Consider the following 21827-nt stretch of genomic DNA (forward strand, 5'->3'; position numbering starts at 1 on the left):
AGAAACATACCTTTCTATAAATAGAAGATTTCTGATAATTACATCTGATTTAGATACATAAAAGACAAGGTCTTGTTTAGGGCCTCATGCACAGATGTATTTTGCAGTGACAAAACCTAAGGTTTGCCAAAAAACACAGAGTTTGCAATTGCAGAACAGCTTATTACAATGCATTAAAGCACGTTTACAAATCCGAAAATTCAACCTGAATTGTAAAAGGACGTTTGGCATCTATTACAAATTGGGGGCATTAAAGGGGGGGGGGGTACCCTTCCTATTTGGGAGTCTCAGTTGAATGTATCAATAGTTTGTGACTGTAATTACCGATGCCACCCACTGATCAATAACCGAGGAGGAATGAGTGTGTTTTCAGTGTATTGCAGATTGTGATTTTGAAAACTGGGTTCCACTTCCTTCTTCCCCGCTTTGACAAACTGTGTGATCTGAGAAAAATCATTTAATTTCACTGTGCCTCATCTGTTTCACCTGTAAATTCAAGAGGACCTAAAAGTGATTCAGTTGATAGGGAGCACTTCACAAAAAAATCAGGGCTTATTTGCAAGTCCCTTGCGCTACCGGTGCCTCACTTTTGAAATGGGATTAAGTAACGTACCGGGGCGCAAGGGGCTTGTAAATAAGCCCTCAAGTGCTAAGGGTATGCAGAACTCGCAGACTTCTACTCTGCGGAATTCGGCTGCATCACCTGAAAACTAGGCCTGGGCCAAAATTCCGTTCCGTTCGCGGAAATTGCGATAATTTGGCATTTTCGCGTTTCGCGGAAAGCGCGAAAATGTCAAAATTTCCGCATTCCGCAGCTTAGCTATAATTTGTTTCTTGCTCGCACTGTAAAATAATACATTCTCGCGTGCGCGCGATCGCCTTACCTGAATCCCCGCGTTCGCCGACAAGTTTTGCTGATCCGGTCGCGTTCTCCACAAGATGTTGGATTGTTGGTAGCCATTTGTGCTGTCTCGCGACAGTTCGCGCCCGCAGTAACGTCATGCGTCACGCGATCACGTCTTTCTTCTCGCGATCATGCACCGCGAGACATGTGAAAACAAGATGGCCGCGCCCGCGAGCAACCGCATGGGTAAGTTGCCGAGCCGCGACCACGCAGAAAATACCGCGAACGGGCGGGAAAAAAACTTCTGCATCTTCGCGATATTTCCGCGTGTTTGCAGAGATTTTTAACATTTTCGCGATAATTTGCGAAAGTGAATTTTGCAAATTCCGCCCACCCCTACTAAAAACTCGAGCCTTATTTATGAAAACTGTTGCATGCTGCTCGAAAACAGCGATGCAACAGTTTTCACTGCACCCTCCTTGCGACATGATGGGTGCGTAATATTTAAAGAATGATGCATCATGTTGCAAGAAGTGACAGATACGGCAGTATTACTGCCGTATCTGTCGGCACAAAACTGAATCACTGCTGGAGTTGTGTCGGAGACCCAACTCCAGCAATGCAGGGGGAAGGGCTATGATTATAGCACTGCGTCACCCTTACGCCTGCTATGAGGCAGGCGTAAGCATTTGACGCAGTGGCATCCTAGAAGTTGTGCAGTGAAATCTGATAGATTTCACTGAGCCACTTCTACAAGGCTTTCTTGCGTCGAAAACCACCCTGCATACATTATACCTGACGCAGGTATAATGTGGCGCATGGCTTTGCAAAGTGATGCATCTGCTTAGATGTGTCACTTTGTAAATATGCTGCAACGTGGCACATTGTTTATGCCGCTGCTGCGTCACGAAAAGTGACGCAACTGCAGCGCAAAAGTGTCGCAAGGGGCTCATAAATAAGCCCCTTGGCTTATTTAGAAGCAATTTGCGCAGCCCGTGCATCACTTTTACCATGGGAAAAAGTGATGTTCGGCTGGCGCAAGGGGCTTGCCGAAGCCCCTCTGTGTGATCACGAGAAATTCTGTGACCGGCGGAATTCCTGCTAAAGTAATATACCGTCTTCATTTTCTAATGCTGGGATTTTTCAATTTATTCACTAGACGGTGCTACACAACCCTGAAAAAGTACTGTGTTAAGGAACATGACTTCTTTTTCAAGACCAATCCGTCACCTGTGTTTGCAGGGAGGTTGCAACGCGTTGATGAAGCGGGGCTGTATCATGGAGGAGACTCGAATGCGCATGCTCCGTTGATCATTCATATCAGTGAAACCGAGCACCGCACATTGGTTGTTAGTCGGTCCAAGGTGATATTAAGGGTGGTGGAGATCATGTATTTTTAAACCCTTCCACAGACAACTAGTAGTTGCAGTCAGTCCTTCAATTTAGATACCACGGGGGCGTGACCAATATTATGCCTGACATGAAAGAGACATTGAATCATTTTTCATTCATTATTCTGTTGTGCCAACCGTTTTTTACGGAACCTACTGCATGGTGCTGTTGTTGCCTTTATGAGGGGCAGATTTACAAGCCCCATGCGCCACTGGTGCGTCACTTTTTGTGACATACCGGTGGGGCATTTTACTGCTCCATATTTACTATGACAGGAAAAGCCACCCTGCGGGACTTTTCCTGTCCTTGCAAATATGGCCCCTTGACGCGCAGCACTTTCCGTGAAAGGGGTGTTCCATAAGTGCTGCTGTGGGTGTTCCTTCGCAACACTCATGGAACCAGACACATTTTCATATTTACGAGGAAGTGTAAATCTGGAAATGCGAATGAATGCTACGCCACCCCAGGGGAGGCATTGTGAGGTGCAATGAGGAGAAATGTATTCATTTCTCCTCATTTGTTGACCTCTAATGATTGTTTTTGTTCAGGAATGGTTCCCTTTCTGCAGATAAACAATCATTGAAACAATGCCGTTTTTCAACTTCTATGTGTGCTAATGCAGCACACATAAACGGCATTTCAGATTGTTTTTGTTCAAAAAGGGTTCCCTTCCTGCACAAAAACAATCACCCCACGACGTAGACATCCTTGCACCATGGTGCAAGGGTCCCTGTGCCGGCGGATGGCAGACGTTTGTGCGCCAGCTCAGGGGAAAGCACAGAAATGCAACATATTGTTGTAAATATGTCGCATTCCTGTGCTTTGAAAGTGACTCAGCGCGGCACAGCCAAATGGCTTGCAACACGCAATGAGTCACTTTCTTGTAAATCTGCCCATTATTTTCTAGCGCACATGATCTATAAACGTCTATCACTGTACGAAGAGATAGGATCGCTAGGCATACACATGAGGGGGCAACAAGTAATCGACGAGACACAAACATGAGCATTACAAGAACCACGCACAAGACAACCCCATATGCCACCGAAGACCGTAGAATCCAGGCCCAAACATACCCACGATACAGGAAAGAATAAAAATAAAACAACTCACCCAGGGTTCCTGCTAGGCCGCCCCATGCCAAGCGCACCCCACATGCACTCAGTCACCTAGAACTGCTCCTGCCGCTGGGATCCACACCGGAGAATGTGGTGGTGCTTGTCAAATCAAGGCAGGATTCTCTAAGTGTCCTTTGCATGCATGGACTTGGGTGGAAGAGCGAAACACTGCACCTGTCAACTGTAGACCATGAACTGAGGGTGAAGGAGGCCTCTACCCAATACCGGTAAACCCCAAGGAAAAAAGATCCAGATGTACACAAAAGACTAAATAATGTAAAGTGGAGGGAGACACATCAGAGGCAGCATGGGCTAAAGACCTCTCCAATAGAGAAACATCTGACTCAGAAAACAAACTGAATGGCATAGAAGTGCCACAAATGAAGAACATCCCATGGAGGCAGCCGAGGCATCATGATAGACCATGCCACTGGAGGGAAGTTTAAAGGAACTGTGCACTCATAATGTGGCTGAGGGATCAGGGATGAGGTGAGATTCATGGTGTGTACAAGTGAGGAGGAATGGAGGTAAATGTATCATTTATGCAAATAAAACAAGGTTAGAAAATTTTTATGTGAAAATCCCTCAAATAACAATCATACTTACACTCATCTGGGCCAAGTCCCAACAGGAATACTGCATTTCAACATATTCTGACACCCTTGGTGCCACCTCCTGAAAGGAGGATTGCTTTAGTAGTTAATAGTTCCATTTTCACTCCTTTTTAGTTGGGGATCTGGAAATAGAGTAGTACTTCTCTATGATATGATTGGGCAGTACTTGTTTAAGGGCAGATACATCCTGATGCGAAGTGCAGGTAGGGTGGACGGTTTTGTGTTTCGCCTTTACATGAGCCATGCAATACAACACAATTCACAGTAAAAGGGGGGTTCAGGACAGCACTGATACAATTAGAATTTAGCATTAGGTGATGGTCAGACTCACCCCAGATAGCACGAGAAATTAGGGGAAATGCGTTGTCTATTCTGGAATGTGAATGGGCTAGCAGAGAGCACTTCCGCTGTTGTATCATAGAAGCATGCATGGCTAAACCACGCGTGCCTCTACAACGTTGCCTAACCACGAATGTGTCTGAACAACGCATTTCTTTACCATGCATGCCTTTACCATGAATGCCTTTACCATGCAATTTTGTGGTAAAGGCATGACAGTTAAAGGGATATGTGTGGTAAAGTTTCCACCCGAGCCCCCCACTGAGCTCTAAAAACTACCCTAATCTCCTGTAAGCCCTAAAAATTAACCTGAACCCCCGTGCCCTAAAAACTACACTGACCCCCCGAGCCCTAAAAACATATCCCAGCCCTGAAAGAAAACCCAACCCCCAGCCCTAAAAACTACCCCCATACCCCCTAAAACCTGGCCTCAGCCCCACTTACCTCACCGCGTCCTCTTCAGATCCTTCCTGTTTCTGGACCCACCCACTCCAGCATCTAGACTGCGCATCTGCCTTAACCACACATATGTGTGGTTAAGGCAAGCGTGGTTAAGGCATATGCGTGGTTAAGGCAAGCACCGTTAAGGCATATGCGTGGTTAAGGCATAAACGCGGTTAAGGCAAGCATGGTTAAGGCATATGCGTGGTAAATGCAAGCACGGTTGCTTAGCCCACGTTGCAAAGGCCGTTTCCCCACTTCTACTATATGCCAAATGCCTGTATCCTGATATATAAATGATTCAAGAAACATCCTTGATCAGAAATAATTGTGAGTTCTTCAGTAGAAGATATGAGAGAGGCAGTAATCAAGGTGAAGCCTAAAAGTGGTAGAACTCCTGATAAATGTGATTCCTGATGCCCCATTTCTCTGTTGAATTTAGAAGCTTATAGTGAGGTTCCTAGTAACAGTGATTGAAACACTTGTTCACTGGAACCAAAGTGATTTCATGCCTAACACGTCAACTAGATACAACATTGGAAGACTTTTCAATACACTCGCCTTGCACCCAGATTGCCAGAGCCATCGGCTATTTTTCAGGTAGCTCTAGAGAAGATTTCTTATTTACTAGATTGAACATAACGATGTGAAAGCGTGCGATAGGGCTCAACATTTAGTGAATATTCCAGCCTCTTATTCTCCAAACCTATAGCACAAGTATTGGTTAAAGGGATTTGCACCATCTTTTCCCAATGCACAGAGGACACGCCAGGGATACCCCCTGTCGCCGCTTCCTTATATGGTGGCAGTGAACCACTGGCAGCCACTATCAGGGCACCCAATGGTATTAGAGGATTTGAATGGGACACAGGCCTGGTAGAAAGAACCTCTCTGGTCATGGAAGACCTATTTATATAACCGTAGGACCCAACTACCATGAATCAAAAAAAAGAAGCTGTCTTTCAATGACTTTGGCACTTTTTCCAGCCATTGGGCTAACTGTAATAAACTCAGTTTGTATCCTGTTGGGGGAAACCGTGTCCCAATGGTTGCTGGGTGCCTCACTATTCAATTCTGTCAATAACATTACAGAGAGCATTAAATACCTGGGCATATGTCTTCAGGGTCCAAAAACGGGTATGGGTAAGAAATATGTTCCTGCAGAAAGAAAAACTCAAAAATAATACTTAATGTTGGATGTCTTCAACAAATTTGTTAATGAGTGTAGTGGCATTAGATTAAAATGGTCATTTTGCCTAGAGTGCTGTACGCCCTACAAAATATTCCATTCTCCCCAAACAATTTATCTAGCAGGTCTCCACCATGGTCAGGTCCTTTCAGTGGTGCAACGGAACATCTCAAGTGAGCCTACAAATGATGGGGGCCTGCGTATGGTGGACGTCACAGCATATTAGCGTGCAGCACACCTGGACGTGGTTATTGACTGGCATTTTGACACTATACCTGTGAATGTGGGGCTCTTGGTGGAGGAGACCCAACACATTTTGTATGTAGCATCAGGGTACCTCCAGGTGCACTATAGATCAATGGGACGATCCTTGCAGTCTGGACGAAAACCTGCTGCAAAAGGGATTGGCATAGGAAACCAACAGCATACATGCCACTGTGGGTATCTTCTCATAGGTAAATGTAAATTGATACTTGTATAGCACACTACTCACCCGCAAGGGTCTCAAGGAGCTTGTACGAATACCGCTGTGGAACCCATCCTGGCTTTCCCTGTGAGGCGTCCACTCCTGGGCACCCCCAAGGTGGAGGCCAGGCATCCTTAGCGTTGTGGGGGCCGTTGTGGAGATTAAGCAAGCTATTGCCCAGAGTTGCAGAGTGGGACTCCATGATTGGAATGGCACCGAGGCGAGAATTATCAGGTCCATGGAATTTTTGAGCCCAAGACCCACCGAGGCGGGGAATTGAACCGTGGTCCCGGGCTAGACCTCTGCATCAGGGTCTACCGCTCTAATCATTGAGCCACACTTCTCCACCAGGTTTCGAGCATTTACCCGATAGAGCCCACTGGGGGGTTTTGATACTGTGGAGCGTACATTACAACACGGCTAAGAAGTAATTTACAGATATACAGAAATAATATGGTGTATTAAAATCCCAGTTCTTCTGTTATCTCCAGCTTAGACAAATGCTCATGCCATATTTGACGGCAACGGACGACATTCCAGAATTTAGCGCTTTCAAATACAAAATTGCTACTTACCTTTTGCTCACTAATAAGACATCTCAAATTTTGAAGCTTAAGACCGTGGCAATAAATATGCCAGACAAATGTCTACAACTAAGGTGCACTTTAAAAAAATGACCTGTGGACTAAGGAGAGAGAATTGCGATAGCGGAAACTGCGTCCAAATGTGAAGAATTCACCTGAGTGCGGAAACTCCGCACTCGTAAAGATACTACTCGTAACTTACCTTTGTGAATACAGAAAAGTAGTAACGTTGGACTTTTGATCTAAACTTGGACAGAAGTCTAACTTTACCTTTGTGAATCGGGTCCTTGGTGTTTTAAATAATCTGGCATTGATGCCATTAGTATATTGAACAAGACTTCAGTCTGAGCCCAGACCTACAAACATCATATTGTATATCGAAGACCAACATCAGTTACATTTATGTTAGATTTAAATACTTACATATCTGCACTGCATGTTTTTATATGATATTTTACATAGTGTAGTGATTGCATTTGCAGCTCAGGCTGTCAATCTCATTTTACTTTATGCACTCATGTCCTTTTTATTTCCTTACTAGAATAAGTGCAATGCTGTATGCAAAAAAACGTACCCTTGCCTCCTGAAAGCTTCTTGGACATAGGGGTCATGGGGCGTCCAGAAAGTTCCTCTGAGTGTGTTATCAGTGCATTTCTGATAGACTTGCATCCGTTCACCACAACCACTGGTTTTTGCCCCAGCCAAACTGTGAATATGTTCCCATAGGTCTTTGAAAGCTGGTGAGAGAATGCAGCAGACAGCAGGTTAGGGCAGTGCACACTAGACAGACAAATGTCTAAACCATATCACTTGAGACAAGGAGGTGGGACGAAAGGCCACCAGCATGGATCCCGTGCTCGCTGTGCCAGAGACTCCAGCTGGACCTCACTGATGAAGGGTAGTGAGGCTGAAACTGGCCTCAGGTTGCTTTTTGTTGCCGGTCAGAAAAACATTGCCTTTCAGGTTGGGTTCAACTGTAACTATTCAGACAGGGCCAAGGTTGATTTGCATAAAATTGACCTATGTATGAGCACAATGATATAAAAATGATCAATTGAATGCTGAGCAGAGTAATTGCTAGTGAATGAGAATATTGTAAGCATTCCACCCATTCATTTGTTTGTTTTCCTTAGTGAGACTCCTAAGTACAGCCAGTGTGACCAGATGTGGGTCCTGTGCCTGCTGTGCCACATGGCTCAATCTGGATTTCACTGATAATGGGCAGCTTTGTACATAAACCAATTGGCTGTGAGATGCTGCCCAAAGGCTAAGATCTGAGCAAAAGAGATCACTGATGAGGCCCCGTTGTTTATGTTCACTTCAGATGGGATGATTGCCCTTCTCCCAAAAATGTATTCTGAAGGCAGGGTAAGGCCTGCTACACACAGCAACTTCTCAGAAGAGAGAAATGAGATTTAACCCAACTTGTAAGTTTTTATTTAACATTTCAAATGCATTTAAACAACCTGGCTGAGGGTAGCTGTCCATTTTTTAAGATATGAGTAAAAAGGATGGAGTCCTCATAGCATAGGGGAGATTTTCACTGAAACAGATTAGTGTTAACCCTGCTTCAGTCTAAATGTTAACCCGTGTTCTGCCACGTTTTTTCAAGACTAGGTCTACACCTGATTCCCTGCTGATTTGCCGTGCTGTTGGATTTGTCTGTGAGTAGGACCCCATTTATGCCAAGAAGTCTAGCTACGTGGACACAGGGCCTCTGAAGCCCTCCCCACCCTCACCAGAGACCCGAAGAAGGCTTCCTAATATAAACATTCAAAAGATAGGTGAACCAAATGATTGCTATGCCTGGTAAGCCCACTCCACCCCTGTACTCAATATAGCTGTTCACCTTCGTGGGACTCTCTCCCTTCGTGCCCCTTTTCACTGTTCTTTGTAGTTGCCACCCGGTATTGCATGAGCAAGGAGCTGGAATATGTGCCCATGAGCCAAACTTGGGTGTCAGCTAACTGCTGAATGCTCTGCAGTATTTCAGCACTAGGGTGCTTTCATCCTCAGAGAATACAGAGGCATATTTACAACAGAATGGTGAAGCACGGTGCTAAGCAAAATTGCTAACGCCATGGTCCGCCATTCTGAATTCACAGCCATTCGCCATATTCACAAGAATGCGGTCCACTCCAATGTTTCCCCTAGCACTAGTGCTAAATCTAGCTGCCTAACGCCAACTCAGACACCCTTGCAAAATAGTGCAAGGGTGTCTGCATTGGGGGGAATTATTGTTTATGTGCAGGAAGGTGTCCTTTCCTGCACATAAACAATTCAGAATGCTGATTTGAAACTCCTATGTGTGCTGCAAACATAGAAGTTGCAAATCACAATTTGTTTAATGATTGTTTATGTGCAGGAAAGGACACCTTCCTGCACATAAACAATCATTCAAGGTGATTTGCTGTTTCTATGTGTGCTTCTCCATGTTAAAACCAGGGTTTCCCTGGTCTTAATTTTGGCGCTGCCTCCTATTTATGACACCATTGTAAATAGGGGGCAGCGTCCAAATCAATGGGTGTTGCAGCGGAACACCCACTGCAACACCCATTGCACACTCCTTTAACACTCGGTGTAGCGTGAAAGTGGGCCTTATTTACAAGGCGGCGTTAAGCCACGTTAAGTGGCTTAACCCCGCCTTGTAAATAAGGCAAAGGTATTTTTGCCACAGGGACGTCGCAAAAACTGACGTTCCTCTGGCGATAGGGGCTTGTAAATATGTGACTGTACACAAGGACTATATTTATTGTACTGCATATATTATATGTCTTTTGTCTCCTGTCACATTCCCTTACAGGTGGAATTTTTACGTACATACAGAAATTGGAGATAAGTATACTCCACATTATTTCACAAAGGGACAGCTTTCAGTGCCTTCTGAAATATACATAGGATAACTTTCAACCAACACCAGGGAGAGAATGTTTGTTTTGCCCTGATGAAAGCTCAGGACCGATCAGCCATTTTTACGGGCTGAAACATGTTGGCAGATTATTAGCGTCATAGGACCATAACCTCCAAAAAGACTCGTTTTTAAAAATGTTAATATCCACTACATCCCTGTGAATAAAAGGGATACCTGGGGAACGGAGTAGGATTTTTATCTTTAAGACACCCTGGCCTACATCTCCTAAGAGCTCCCTGAAATACGCTCAAGCCCACTCTGATCTTTAGGAGTCAGGGTGAACCCGATGATGAAGCATGACACCAATAGGGTGTGTGAGGGTTAAATAACAAAAAGGAATTGCCTCCTTTCCGCACTTAGCGGTGTACGCCACGTACGGTTTAGACTAGTTCTAGTTCTTGAGCATTTTGGTTCTGGATACCTTTGGTAATTAATGCTTGTAAATATGCCCGCGGAGTCCCAACAAGGTGCAGCAGATTTCTTGTAGGGGCCCTGTTGGCCAACACAAACCTAGTCTGGGTGTTCCAGTACGAAGTGTTATCCTCCTAGATATTGAGTAGATGGTCTGGTGTCACTAACACCCTTAGGTCACAAGACATAACAGTAATGTCCGGGGAACAACCTTTACAACGCAACTTTTACAACGCACTACACTTACAACGCATTTTTTACAACGCACAATCCATTACAACGCATGACATTACAACGCATGACACTACAACGCATTTTTAGAAACTACCTTTACAACGCATTCCATTACAACGCATACTACCATTACAACGCATACCATTACAACACATAATATAGTAATTTTTACCCCTATACTATCCAACACTTACCCTACTGTTGCACCCCCTGGAGTTAGAATAGTAATTTTTACCCCTATACTATCCAACACTTACCCTACTGTTGCACCCCCTGGAGTTAGAATAGTAATTTTTACCCCTATACTATCCAACACTTACCCTACTGTTGCACCCCCTGGAGTTAGAATAGTAATTTTTACCCCTATAGTATCCAACACTTACCCTACTGTTGCACCCCCTGGAGTTAGAATAGTAATTTTTACCCCTATACTATCCAACACTTACCCTACTGTTGCACCCCCTGGAGTTAGAATAGTAATTTTTACCCCTATACTATCCAACACTTACCCTACTGTTGCACCCCCTGGAGTTAGAATAGTAATTTTTACCCCTATACTATCCAACACTTACCCTACTGTTGCACCCCCTGGAGTTAGAATAGTAATTTTTACCCCTATACTATCCAACACTTACTCTACTGTTGCACCCCCTGGACTTAGAATAGTAATTTTTACCCCTATACTATCCAACACTTACCCTACTGTTGCACCCCCTGGAGTTAGAATAGTAATTTTTACCCCTATACTATCCAACACTTACCCTACTGTTGCACCCCCTGGAGTTAGAATAGTAATTTTACCCCTATACTATCCAACACTTTCCCTACTGTTGCACCCCCTGGAGTTAGAATAGTAATTTTTACCCCTATACTATCCAACATTTACCCTACTGTTGCACCCCCTGGAGTTAGAATAGTAATTTTTAACCCTATACTATCCAACACTTACCCTACTGTTGCACCCCCTGGAGTTAGAATAGTAATTTTTACCCCTATACTATCTAATACTTACCTTAAATGCAATTTAATATTATGCGTTGTAATGGTATGCGTTGTAAAGTTAGTATGCGTTGTAATGGAAATGCGTTGTAAAGGTAGTTTTTAAAAATGCGTTGTAGTGTCCTGCGTTGTAATGTCATGCGTTGTAATGGATTGTGCGTTGTAAAAAATGTGTTGTAAGTGCATGCGTTGTAAAAGTGTGCGTTGTAACGACATACATCCGTAATGTCCAAATATAACCCTAACCTGGGTGACAAAGCCGGCTTCTCAGGCAAAACAAATCCAATCTGCTGAGCTAGAATCCTGTTTTTCCCCACGATCTACAAGCCCTACGCTGTGTGTTTCTTGTAATTGTCATAAGGATCATAATATGTGATTTCCAACTGCACTGAGGAATAGATACATACATAATAACCATAGGTTACATCAAATTGCCTTATTCAATCGCACATCGTCTCATCCCAGTTATTTATATTAATCAACACCACATGCCACAGTTTATTCCTGGTCGGAACAGTTATTATCTTCATTTAATTATTCTTAGATTCATAAATAATTCAAACATCAATTAAAAACATATTACAGAGATACATACAAATAAACTGATTATTCAAATACTGTCTCTTATTCCCCAATTTTTCAGTTTCGTGTTTGCACTCCAAATATTAGCAATCTACTATGAGGTAATCCGGTCCTATATACACAAGAGATTAAGACTACACCTCAAAAATATGGGGGCCGTGGACATTATATAGGGGTCTGTGATGGGACTTGTGGGGAATACTAACTGGCTTCCACGGGTGGGTTAAGAGACGTAATCCGATGGGTGTTGAGGGGCTCCGCGCATAATTCAGCGTAAATGATGTGATACAATGCCTGAGAATTGTCATGCCTGATAAATGCCTTTTATATGTACACTGTAAAATGCTTATACCTGAAGCTTGTTTTGTTTAATAAAGACATTTAAAAAGTAAAAAAGAATATTTGCAAAAGACTACACCTCAAAAAGCTTTTTGCATTGTATATATCCAATATAATACAATACAACTCATTCTTTATTTAATGGATTCCTCTAAAAGTCGGTCGACGCGTTTCAGCCCTTTATCTCTTAGCCCTCATCAGGACTAGGGTATAAGGAAAAATTAAAAAAATAAAACGCCTACACACGCTTATGGATGTGCTGATCGATCACCCAAATGTGTACATGCGCCCATAAAAACAAATTTGTGCCACGTAATCCTAACAATGGTGGAGGTGCCCCCCTCTCTTGTTCTAAACTCTACATCAGAGCATGTATTAACTTTGACTTTTCAGCAAAACTAAATGCTACACAATTTAATTTGCTTCTCATACAGGATTGTTGCAAATTATGCTACCATTGGGCATTGCAAATCGTACTCTCTCTTCCTGGGGTCCAGATCCCGCTTTATTACAATCCCTTCTGTGCTATAGATGTAGGCAAGGATTCGTTTCAGGTGCACATTGCACAGAAGTCCTTACATGTTAGCAGTCTTTCTCATCCCCGGTGTAGATAAGATCTGTGTTTACTCAGTTGGTGGTTGGTGCCTGTATGGGCCGTGCCAGCGATGTGGGTGGAGTTCCCACCTTTACAAGTAGACTCCTATGTCGCAGAAAAATGCTACAGTTGTTGCAGCCAGGTCGATTTTGTAAGCATGGCTCTGGGACATGGGTAAAAATGGCTCCCTCAGTTTTCAGCAACGGGAGTCCTCATCGGCTGTCTGTGAACAATCATTCAACTTTGCACTTCCACTTTCGGGACCACAGAAAGAGGGGAGGATAATGGCATTGTCCATGTGCGTGTGTTAAACTATCATTGAGTAGTTTCATAATCCCACTAGTCCTAAGGGGCCTAATTCTACTGGGCATTGGATCAGTTTTATGGTGTGGATTAGCTTTTAGAATATAAAGAAGTAGGAGAAATCTTTGGAAACATACATTTGATGAATTATTACTGTGAGTACACACTTTAAATAGAGATATGGACCCCCACTATATGTAGATTATGTTGCTATGGTCCTGATGAATTGTCATAGATCTTCTTAGGGCAAGAAACATGTTGACCAAAACATGTTGACCAACTATAGAGAATTATCATGCAGTTTCCACTATTCAGTAGGAACTGTGCATTTGTGGACAACATAAACTTTGGTATGGTACCAGACTGATTCCAAGCACCCCTTCAGGATATGTTGTCCTAAACACCAGCTAGCTCACAGTGCCACCATACGCCCCCATAAACCTAAAAAGGGAGCAAATAGCTCTGGCAATCCCTGAACGTGACAACCTTTACCTGTCTGGAATCATGGTAACATATCTAGAACCCTTTTGCTCAGTTATTGGAGCTCTCGTCTGCTCAGAAATGTATACAAGAAGTACACAGATGGATGTTTTCAATGTTTATTGAACCAATGTGATTCTTGTATATAATATATGCGCTGCAATGATCAATAGACAGAAGCAGATGAACGTTATTAGACATATCAGGACCGTGAACAGAACAAAAAGTTCCACCATCATGCTGAAACAATGTACATATTTATATATGCTGTTTTCTGATAACGCCTCCAGGTTATGGAACAGCCTCCCCCTCCATCTCCGTCTTGAATCTAACTATTTGGCTTTTTCGGAAATCTCTCAAAACATGTCTCTTTCCTTAATGTTGCTTAGTAGTTCTCTTTTATGTGCTGCTATTAGCGCTGGGATGCCTTCGGGTAGCTATGCGCTCAAGAAATGTTTTATTCATTCATTCATATGCAAGCATATAAAACAGTATAACAATCTGGAGTACTCCTACTATGCGTTCCATAACCTAAGCGTCTAGGCTGGATGTGTGTGTTCTGCCAAGAATCCCTGTACTGGATTACCCATCCCCATTACCTGATGGGAAAGAATGTAGGACCCCGTATTGGTCACAAATTAGACACCCCTCGTGGAGACATCAGTCAGCTGCTGGGCTGAAGAATCGCATTGTAGGGACCTCACAAAGACAGCAGTAGTGCTCCCCAGGAAGGGATGTTTATTCATAACAAAAGGCATCCTTGCCTTGGGCTGAGATCTTGATCAGGCTGCCTTTGTTTGAGTGTTATTGATAGCCGAGTGTGCTTTCCTGTGTTTCATTCGGGGTTCTGTATTTAAGGGCTGATGGACCATTCAGTAACCAGTGCATCATCCCTGGAATGCGATGATTGGATTGTGGAGTGCAGTTGGAAGCCCAAGATTATGCTGGACTCAAGCTGCGGATGGGGTTTTCTGCCACGCTTCATCTTGAATAAATGAAAATACCACTAATACTGTTTCCTATGTTTTCATACGGCAACGTAACACTGGCGACAAGCATTGCATGCAAGGCGAATGGGGAGGCGAGGCTTTGTGTGAATTTGAGGAAGCTTAACAGGTCATTGGTGGTGGACCATTATCCTCTACCTAATATCAATGACATTTTGAGTTCTCTCAATGGCGCCAAGCACTTATCCAAACTAGATTTAAGTTCAGCATATCATCAAATGAGGTTCGACTCTACTTCTCAGGCGTTAACCACATTCATTATGCCTTTCGGCACATATAAATTCTCAAGGATGCCGTTTGTTTTAATATCTATTGCCTCTGTCTTTCAGAGAGCTATGGAAAGGATTCTCAATGGTGCTGAGGAGGTTGAGGTGTACCAGGATGATGTGTTGGTGGTGGGTGCCAATTTGGAAGACCATGACTGGAGGTTGTATGAGCTATTGGTGAGGTTACAGAAATGTGGACTCACATTAATGCGAGAGAAGTGTAAATGTAATGTTACCAAAATTGAGTATTTTGTTCATTTGATTACTGGCTCAGGTATTAGACCCAAAAACATTTTTTTGGGTGCAATTGAAAACTTGCCACCTTCCAGGCGCAAAGAAGAAGTTGTGAAGTTTCTTGGAATTACTGAATTCTATGCCAAGTCTGCTCCTAAGTTTACAGAGAGGACTGAATGTGTGAAATCTTTGCTCAAGAATGGTAAGGAGCTTGTGTGGTGCAAGGGTTGTTAAGAATAGTTTGAGGACATAAAGTTGAGTTTGGAAAATGCCATGGATCTTGGCAGTTTTTATACTAATGATGAGGCTATATTGATGGCAGACTCCAGTTCCAAGGGTCTTGGAGTAGTGTTGCTGCAGAGGTCTGGTGGGAAATGTAGAACTATATTGTTTGTTTTGCTAGCTTTGGGGGGGTTGCTGTCAGCAATTATTCAGTAATTGAGACAGAGGCTCTTGGTATATTTTTGGCCATTCGAAAATTAAAGAAATTTCCGTGGGGCCGCAGGTTTGAGATTCAAACTGATCACAAGCCTTTGAGAGAGGTGTTCATCAAGAAAGGCATTGATCAAATTTCAAGTCATATTCTAAAGTGGGTTATGTCTCTTCAAGAGTATGACTTTGTGGTATCTTATGTACATGGGACACACAATTTACAAGCAGACTGTATCTCACAGCTGTGCTTGTTTATGAACAACTTTGATGAAGAAGTTGGATATTGCTTTGGGGGAAGATTTTAATGAAGAAGTGAGTGTGTGTTTGGTCACTGAAGGCGTGATACTTGAAGATGAGTGGAAGAGGGAGCTGGTGAAGGATGATTGTTTGCAGAAGGTGATGAGGTCAGTGAATGCAGGATGGTCAAATTTGGATAAAAGTGATGAAGGTATTGCTGGTTTCTGGCAAGTAAAGAATGAGTTGGCTGTGTTTGATGGAATATTATTGAGAGGAAGTAAGTTGATTCCTCCTCAGAATCTGCGGAAGCAGTTTTTCTGCAGGGCTCATGTTAGCCATATGGGTATTTCCAAGACTAAAAAAAGACTCAGGGAAACGTATTGGTGACCAGCTGTGGCTTTGATGATGGAAAGAAAAGTAAGGGGATGTCTGGAGTGTGTGGGGTTAAAGTGTAGAATACAGCCTATGTTCAGGAAACAGGTGCCTGGTCCGTGGGAAGATATTGCTCTAGAAATTCTAGAACCAGTGAGAGTGAAATCCATGGATAAATATGTTTTAGTGTGCAATGATTTGTTTTGCGATGGCCAGAAATAAAAGTGGTGAATTTGGTTGAACCTAAAGAGGTTGTCTGTTTTTATGAAGAAGAATTGTTTGAGAGGGAAGGTTTTCACCTCCTCTGTTCTTACGGATAAAGGTGTCTTTATCTGCTGTGGTTGAAGAGTTTCTAAGAATGAGGGGACTAGCTCACAAGAAAGTGGCACAGTACCACCCAGAGACTTATGGTGTTGTTGAGAGCTTTATCAAAGTGTTGAAAGAGTGTTTGCATCTGTCTTTGGTGAGTGGGGTCAGTTGAAAGTCGGTTGTGGAGTATGGACTCATGGAGATCAAGAGAGAGAAAAACTCACAAAGGGGAAAGAAGGAGGCAACAAAAGGTGTAAAAACTTGAGAAAAGGAAAAAGGGGAATGAAAGTCTTCTCCGGCAATGCGAGGCGCTTCGTGTTGTGAAGCGGCAGCGGCAGTTCGGCGACACGCTTCTTGCTCTTGAATCACGCTTCCAGCCCTTTGCGACACGCAAGTCCTCCAAAAGTCCAGCACAACTGCAGGCACTTTAAAATAACTTTTGGGGAGCTGGTGGGTGAAGTCTGTTGTCCCTGAGACTTCAGCAGGAGGCAAGCTCTTTTCCAAGCCCTTGGAGATCCTTCACAAGTTGAATGAAAATGCACACATAGACCTTTCTTCTTTCTTTGGCAGTCAGGCAACCACTGCAGGCCAATCCCCCAAGCAGCACTTCCGCTTAGGGATAGTCTCTCCTCAGTTTCTTCTGGTTCCACTCCTCAGCAAAGGTTTCTTCTTGTTCCCAAAGTGATCTAAAGTTCTTGTGTTTGGGTCCCAATATTTATACCAAGTTTCTCTTGGTTCTCTGAATGCAGAGAGGCCTTTGCCTAGTCCAAACCAGTTCTGGTCAGTCCTGGAGCACTTTGTTTACATGACTCCTTCGTTCCTTTCCGAGTGCAGGGCAGAGACATCAGACGCACCACAGGAGGTGGAGCCAGCATTGTGGAGGGAAGGCACAGCCCTATTCAGGTCCCAGGTGCAACTCCTCCCACCCATCTAGATGCAGATCTCTCTATTCAGCCCTGTGCTGATTCACCCTGTCTCCTGGAATCCCCCAGCCCCTGTCACTCAAACTCCAGACAAGGAATACACAGCCTAGCAGAGGCAGGTTTGGATTGTTAGACAAGAAAATACCTACTTTCTAAAAGTGGTATTTTCAAACACAGAATATTAAAACCAACTTCACTAAAAGAGGTATTGTATCATTCTGAGTTCAGGCATACTAAAGTCGAATTTCTACCATGTTCCCTGAGTCAGTTAAGATTATAAGATGTAATAATCAAACTGCCCATTCTATGCTATGGAGAACAGGTAGCCTTGCAATAGTGAAAAACAAAAATGGCTGTAATTCACTATTAGAACATGTCACACACACCAGGGCATGTTCTACCTTATACTTACAAAGCACCCTGCCCTTGGGCCTACCATAGGGGTGTCTGATAGGAAGAAAAGGGAAGGTTTAGGGACTGGCAAGTGGGTGCAGTTGACAGTACCAGACTGCACGCAGGCTCTGAAATGGCAGGCCTTAGACACACTTTTACAGGCTGCTTCTGTGGGTGGCACAACCAGTGCTGCAAGCCCACAAGCAGTTTTTGGATTACCAGCCCTGGGCACTCCTGGTGCACTGTACTAGGGTCTGACAGGTAACCCAAACCAACCAATCATGGAATCACTAATTCATACATCAATTTACAATAGGGAGCACTTGCACTGTGGCACTGGACAGCAGTGGCACAGTGCCCAAAGCATCTAACGCCAGAAAAAACACATGAGGCAACAGCAAAAAAATGGAAGGGAGACCCACGCCAAGGTGCCAGGTCTCACAGGGTATAAATTAAAGATTAGAGCTGAAAATATTGTCAGCTCAAGACAACAATAAAAACAGTATGTCCCTCCCTAAGCATGCTCAGGCTACTGTTAGACAATAAGTCTGGCTATGGCCAGTAGCCTTTGGCAATTCTTGTTGTATTTTGTCATGTTTTTTGCAAAACTTTATTGTTCTAAAAAGAATTGGCAAAAGGCAAATATGTTTTTTGGTCCCTGAAGCATCCACTTTACAAAAGTGCTCTCTAGCACTGAAGGGAACAACTTTGTGTGTGGATGTGCTCCTTGTGAAAGGGTACCATGCCGTAACTCATTTGGGAATCAGTCAATGACTGCAGTGGGCTGACACATTGTCTCTTAATGCATGCTTAAGTGAGTGGAAAAAATGTGAACTACACAATAATAGACTAATGGATGACGTCTGGTCTAAAACCTGTCTCAGTAACTATGTTATACATACTTCTGATAAAATCAAAAAGCCTTGTCCAACACAGACCAAAAAAAGCCAATTGGTCTGGCATTGGCTTCCAGCCTCTTTCCTTTTTAAAAGAATGCAAGAAATTAAAATGGAAAGAAAAAAAGGAAGAAAGAAAAGGAGGGAAGAAGGATGGATGGTGAAAAGGACAGGTAGAGGAGCAAAAGAGGAAAGAAAGAATGTAAAAAAGGAAGGAAGAAACACAAAAAGGAAGAAAGGATGTCAATAAAAGAAGGAAGAGGGGAAGAAAGGAGAAAAGAAGGTAACAATGAAAGAAGAAGGAAAGAACAAATGAATGAAAGAATATCAGTAAAGAAAAAAGAAAAAGAAAAGAGAGGAAGATTGAAAGAAGGCAACAAAGAAAGAGAGCAGCAAAGAAAGAAAGAAGGCAAAAGAAAAAAAGGAATAAAGCGGACTTAAAGAAAAAAGGAGAAAAGAAATGAAAGGAGGAAAGGAAAAACAAAAGAAAGCTCACAAGAAAGAAAGGGAAAAAGGAAGGAAGGGAAAAATTATATAAAGAAAGCCCACAGCAAGAAAGAAAGTAAGAGAAAAGGAAAAAAGGCAAGAAAGAAAGAATGTGGAAAGAACGATATAAGGGAACAAATAAAGAAGGAAATAAAGAAAGAAGACAAAAAAGGAAGAAGGGAGGAAAGAACAACAGAAGTGAAGGAAGAAAAAAGAAGGAAAAATAAAGAAAAGAAGGCAAAAAAAAGAAAGAAGGAAATAAAGAAGCAAAGAAAGAAGGGAGACAGGAAAGAGTGGAAGAAGGAAGACAAAAACGAAAGAGAAGGAACGAAAAGGGGAAAAAGAAAATGGCTAAATCAGTGAAAGAAGTGAAAGAAGGAATAGAAGCAAAAAAATCAACAACTCAAGAAAGAAGGCAACAAGAAAGAAAGAAGGAAAGTAGGAAGACAAGTTAAAAAGGTAAGATGGTAAAAAAGGAGGAAAGAAAAAAGACAAGGAAGAACGAATAGAAAAAAAGAATTATGAAAGTACGAAAAAAAAGAAGAAAAAAGACAGGAGACAAAAAAGAAAGAAAGAAATAAGAAAAAGAAGGAGTGAAAGAAGGCAAAAAGTAAGAAAGAAAGAAATGAAAAAAGTAAGAAAGAGTGAAAAAGGCAAGAAAGAAAGGAGAGAAGAACAAGCTTTGGCATAGCCAATAGGTCTCCCATTTGGGACCTTACAAGAGTGTGCTGGGGCCTCAGTCCGTGTGGATGGACTGCAGAGTGTGCTAGGGGCCTCAGTGTGTATGGATGGACTGTAGAGTGTGCTGGGGGCCTCAGTCTGTATGGATGGAGAGTAGAGTGTGCTGGGGCCTCAGTGCGTATGGTCAAAGAGTAGAGTGTGCTGGGGGCTGCAGAGTGTGCTGGGGGCCTCAGTCCGTATGGATGGACTGTAGAGTGTGCTGGGGGCCTCAGTCCGTATGAATGGAGTGTAGAGTGTGCTGAGGGCGGCAGAGTGTGCTGGAGCCGCAGTCCATATGGCAGGATTGTAGAGTGTGCTGGGTGCACTGCTTATGGTTGTATTTACTGCTCTGTATTTCATTTACTTGCTGTATCTAGAGTTCTGCACCAGTTCTTTCTTCGGTACCTTTGATGTATCGTGTTGTACTCTGTGTGTTCTATTGTATCTTCCGTGTGGCCCTCCATGGTACAGCGTTCTGTTTCATGCACTGTGTGTGCACTGTCGCACTCTCGAGCATTGCGTTTTTCTACATTGTAATGCTTAGTACAGATTGCCTTCAGTTGTGCATGTTCAGTTTTCCTCTGTGTTTTGGTTTGCCAATGTGACCCACCTTGCGCAGTTGTGCTGCTTTTAAATGAGTCAGTTGAACTCTGCAAGTTGTTGCGTTTTGGATGCTTGTCCAAGATCTAATGGGGGCCACTTATTCCCAGAGACGGCCTTTTGGGGTGGCTATTGTGTGTGATGAGGATGCAAAAAAAGTCTGAGCCTAATGCAAACTTGTGCCAATCCATGCAGTGTCTTTTGTACAACTCTTTTAATCCAAAACATGACACATGTATCTCGTGAAGCACTCAAAAGCCCGTCTGTCTCCAGCGTCCCCATATGACGTCAAGTTGGTGTAAAGCGTCTAGGACCTGTTTGAAGCAGATCACAAGGCCCCTTTAAAGATCTGTATTGGTAAGCAGCCATGTATGTGGAGTTACTCATGGCCTTCGGTTTGTGTTTCTGTGTGTGTGTATTTGTGTTTCTGTGTTTGTGTGTCTGTGTGTGTGTGTGTTTCTGTATCTGTGTGTGTGCATGTTTCTGTGTGTCTGTGTGTGTCTATGTCTTTTTTGTGTGTGTGTGTCTGTCTTTGTGTGTGTATTTGTGTGTGTGTCTGTGTGTGTCTGTGTGTGTGTGTGTGTGTCTGTGTGTGTCTGTGTGTGTGTGTCTGTGTGTCTGCGTGTCTGTGTGTGTGTGTGTGTGTCTGTGTGTGTGTGTGTGTTTGTCTGTGTGTGTCTGTCTATGTGTGTCTGTCTGTGTGTGTCTGTGTCTGTGTGTGTGTCTGTATGTGTGTGTCTGTATGTATATGTGTGTCTGTTTTTGTGTCTGTGTGTGTGTATCTGTGTCTGTCTGTGTCTGTGTGTGTGTCTGTGTGTGTGTGTCTAGTGCATTGTCTGTGTGTGTCTACCTGTGTGTGTGTGTGTGTGTGTGTGTGTGTGTGTGTGTGTGTGTCTGTGTGGATCTATCTGTGTGGGTGTCTGTCTGTTTGTGTGTCTGGCTGTGTGTGTCTGTCTGTGTGTGTCTGTGTTTGTCTGTGTGTGTTTCTCTGTATCCATGTATCTGTCTGTGTGTGTTTGTGTCTGTCTGTGTGTGTGTCTGTCTGTGTCTGTGTCTGTGACTGTCTGTGTCTGTCTTGTGTGTTCTGTCTGTGTGTCTGTCTGTCTATGTG

General features: G+C 43.3%; 1 protein-coding gene across 1 annotated transcript in view; it reads right to left on the reverse strand.

Annotated features, from left to right (window-relative positions):
* LOC146786145 (cytochrome P450 2J6-like) overlaps positions 1 to 21827 on the reverse strand; it is a 97903-nt gene that overhangs the window by 70994 nt on the left and 5082 nt on the right. Inside the window, exon 2 of the mRNA XM_085635649.1 lies at positions 7562 to 7724. Coding sequence (XP_085491775.1) covers positions 7562 to 7724 — 163 coding nt within the window. The remainder of the gene's footprint in view (positions 1 to 7561; positions 7725 to 21827) is intronic.

The sequence above is a fragment of the Triturus cristatus genome, chromosome 11 (genome assembly GCF_964204655.1).
Source record: "Triturus cristatus chromosome 11, aTriCri1.1, whole genome shotgun sequence".
NCBI classification, from domain to species: domain Eukaryota; kingdom Metazoa; phylum Chordata; class Amphibia; order Caudata; family Salamandridae; genus Triturus; species Triturus cristatus.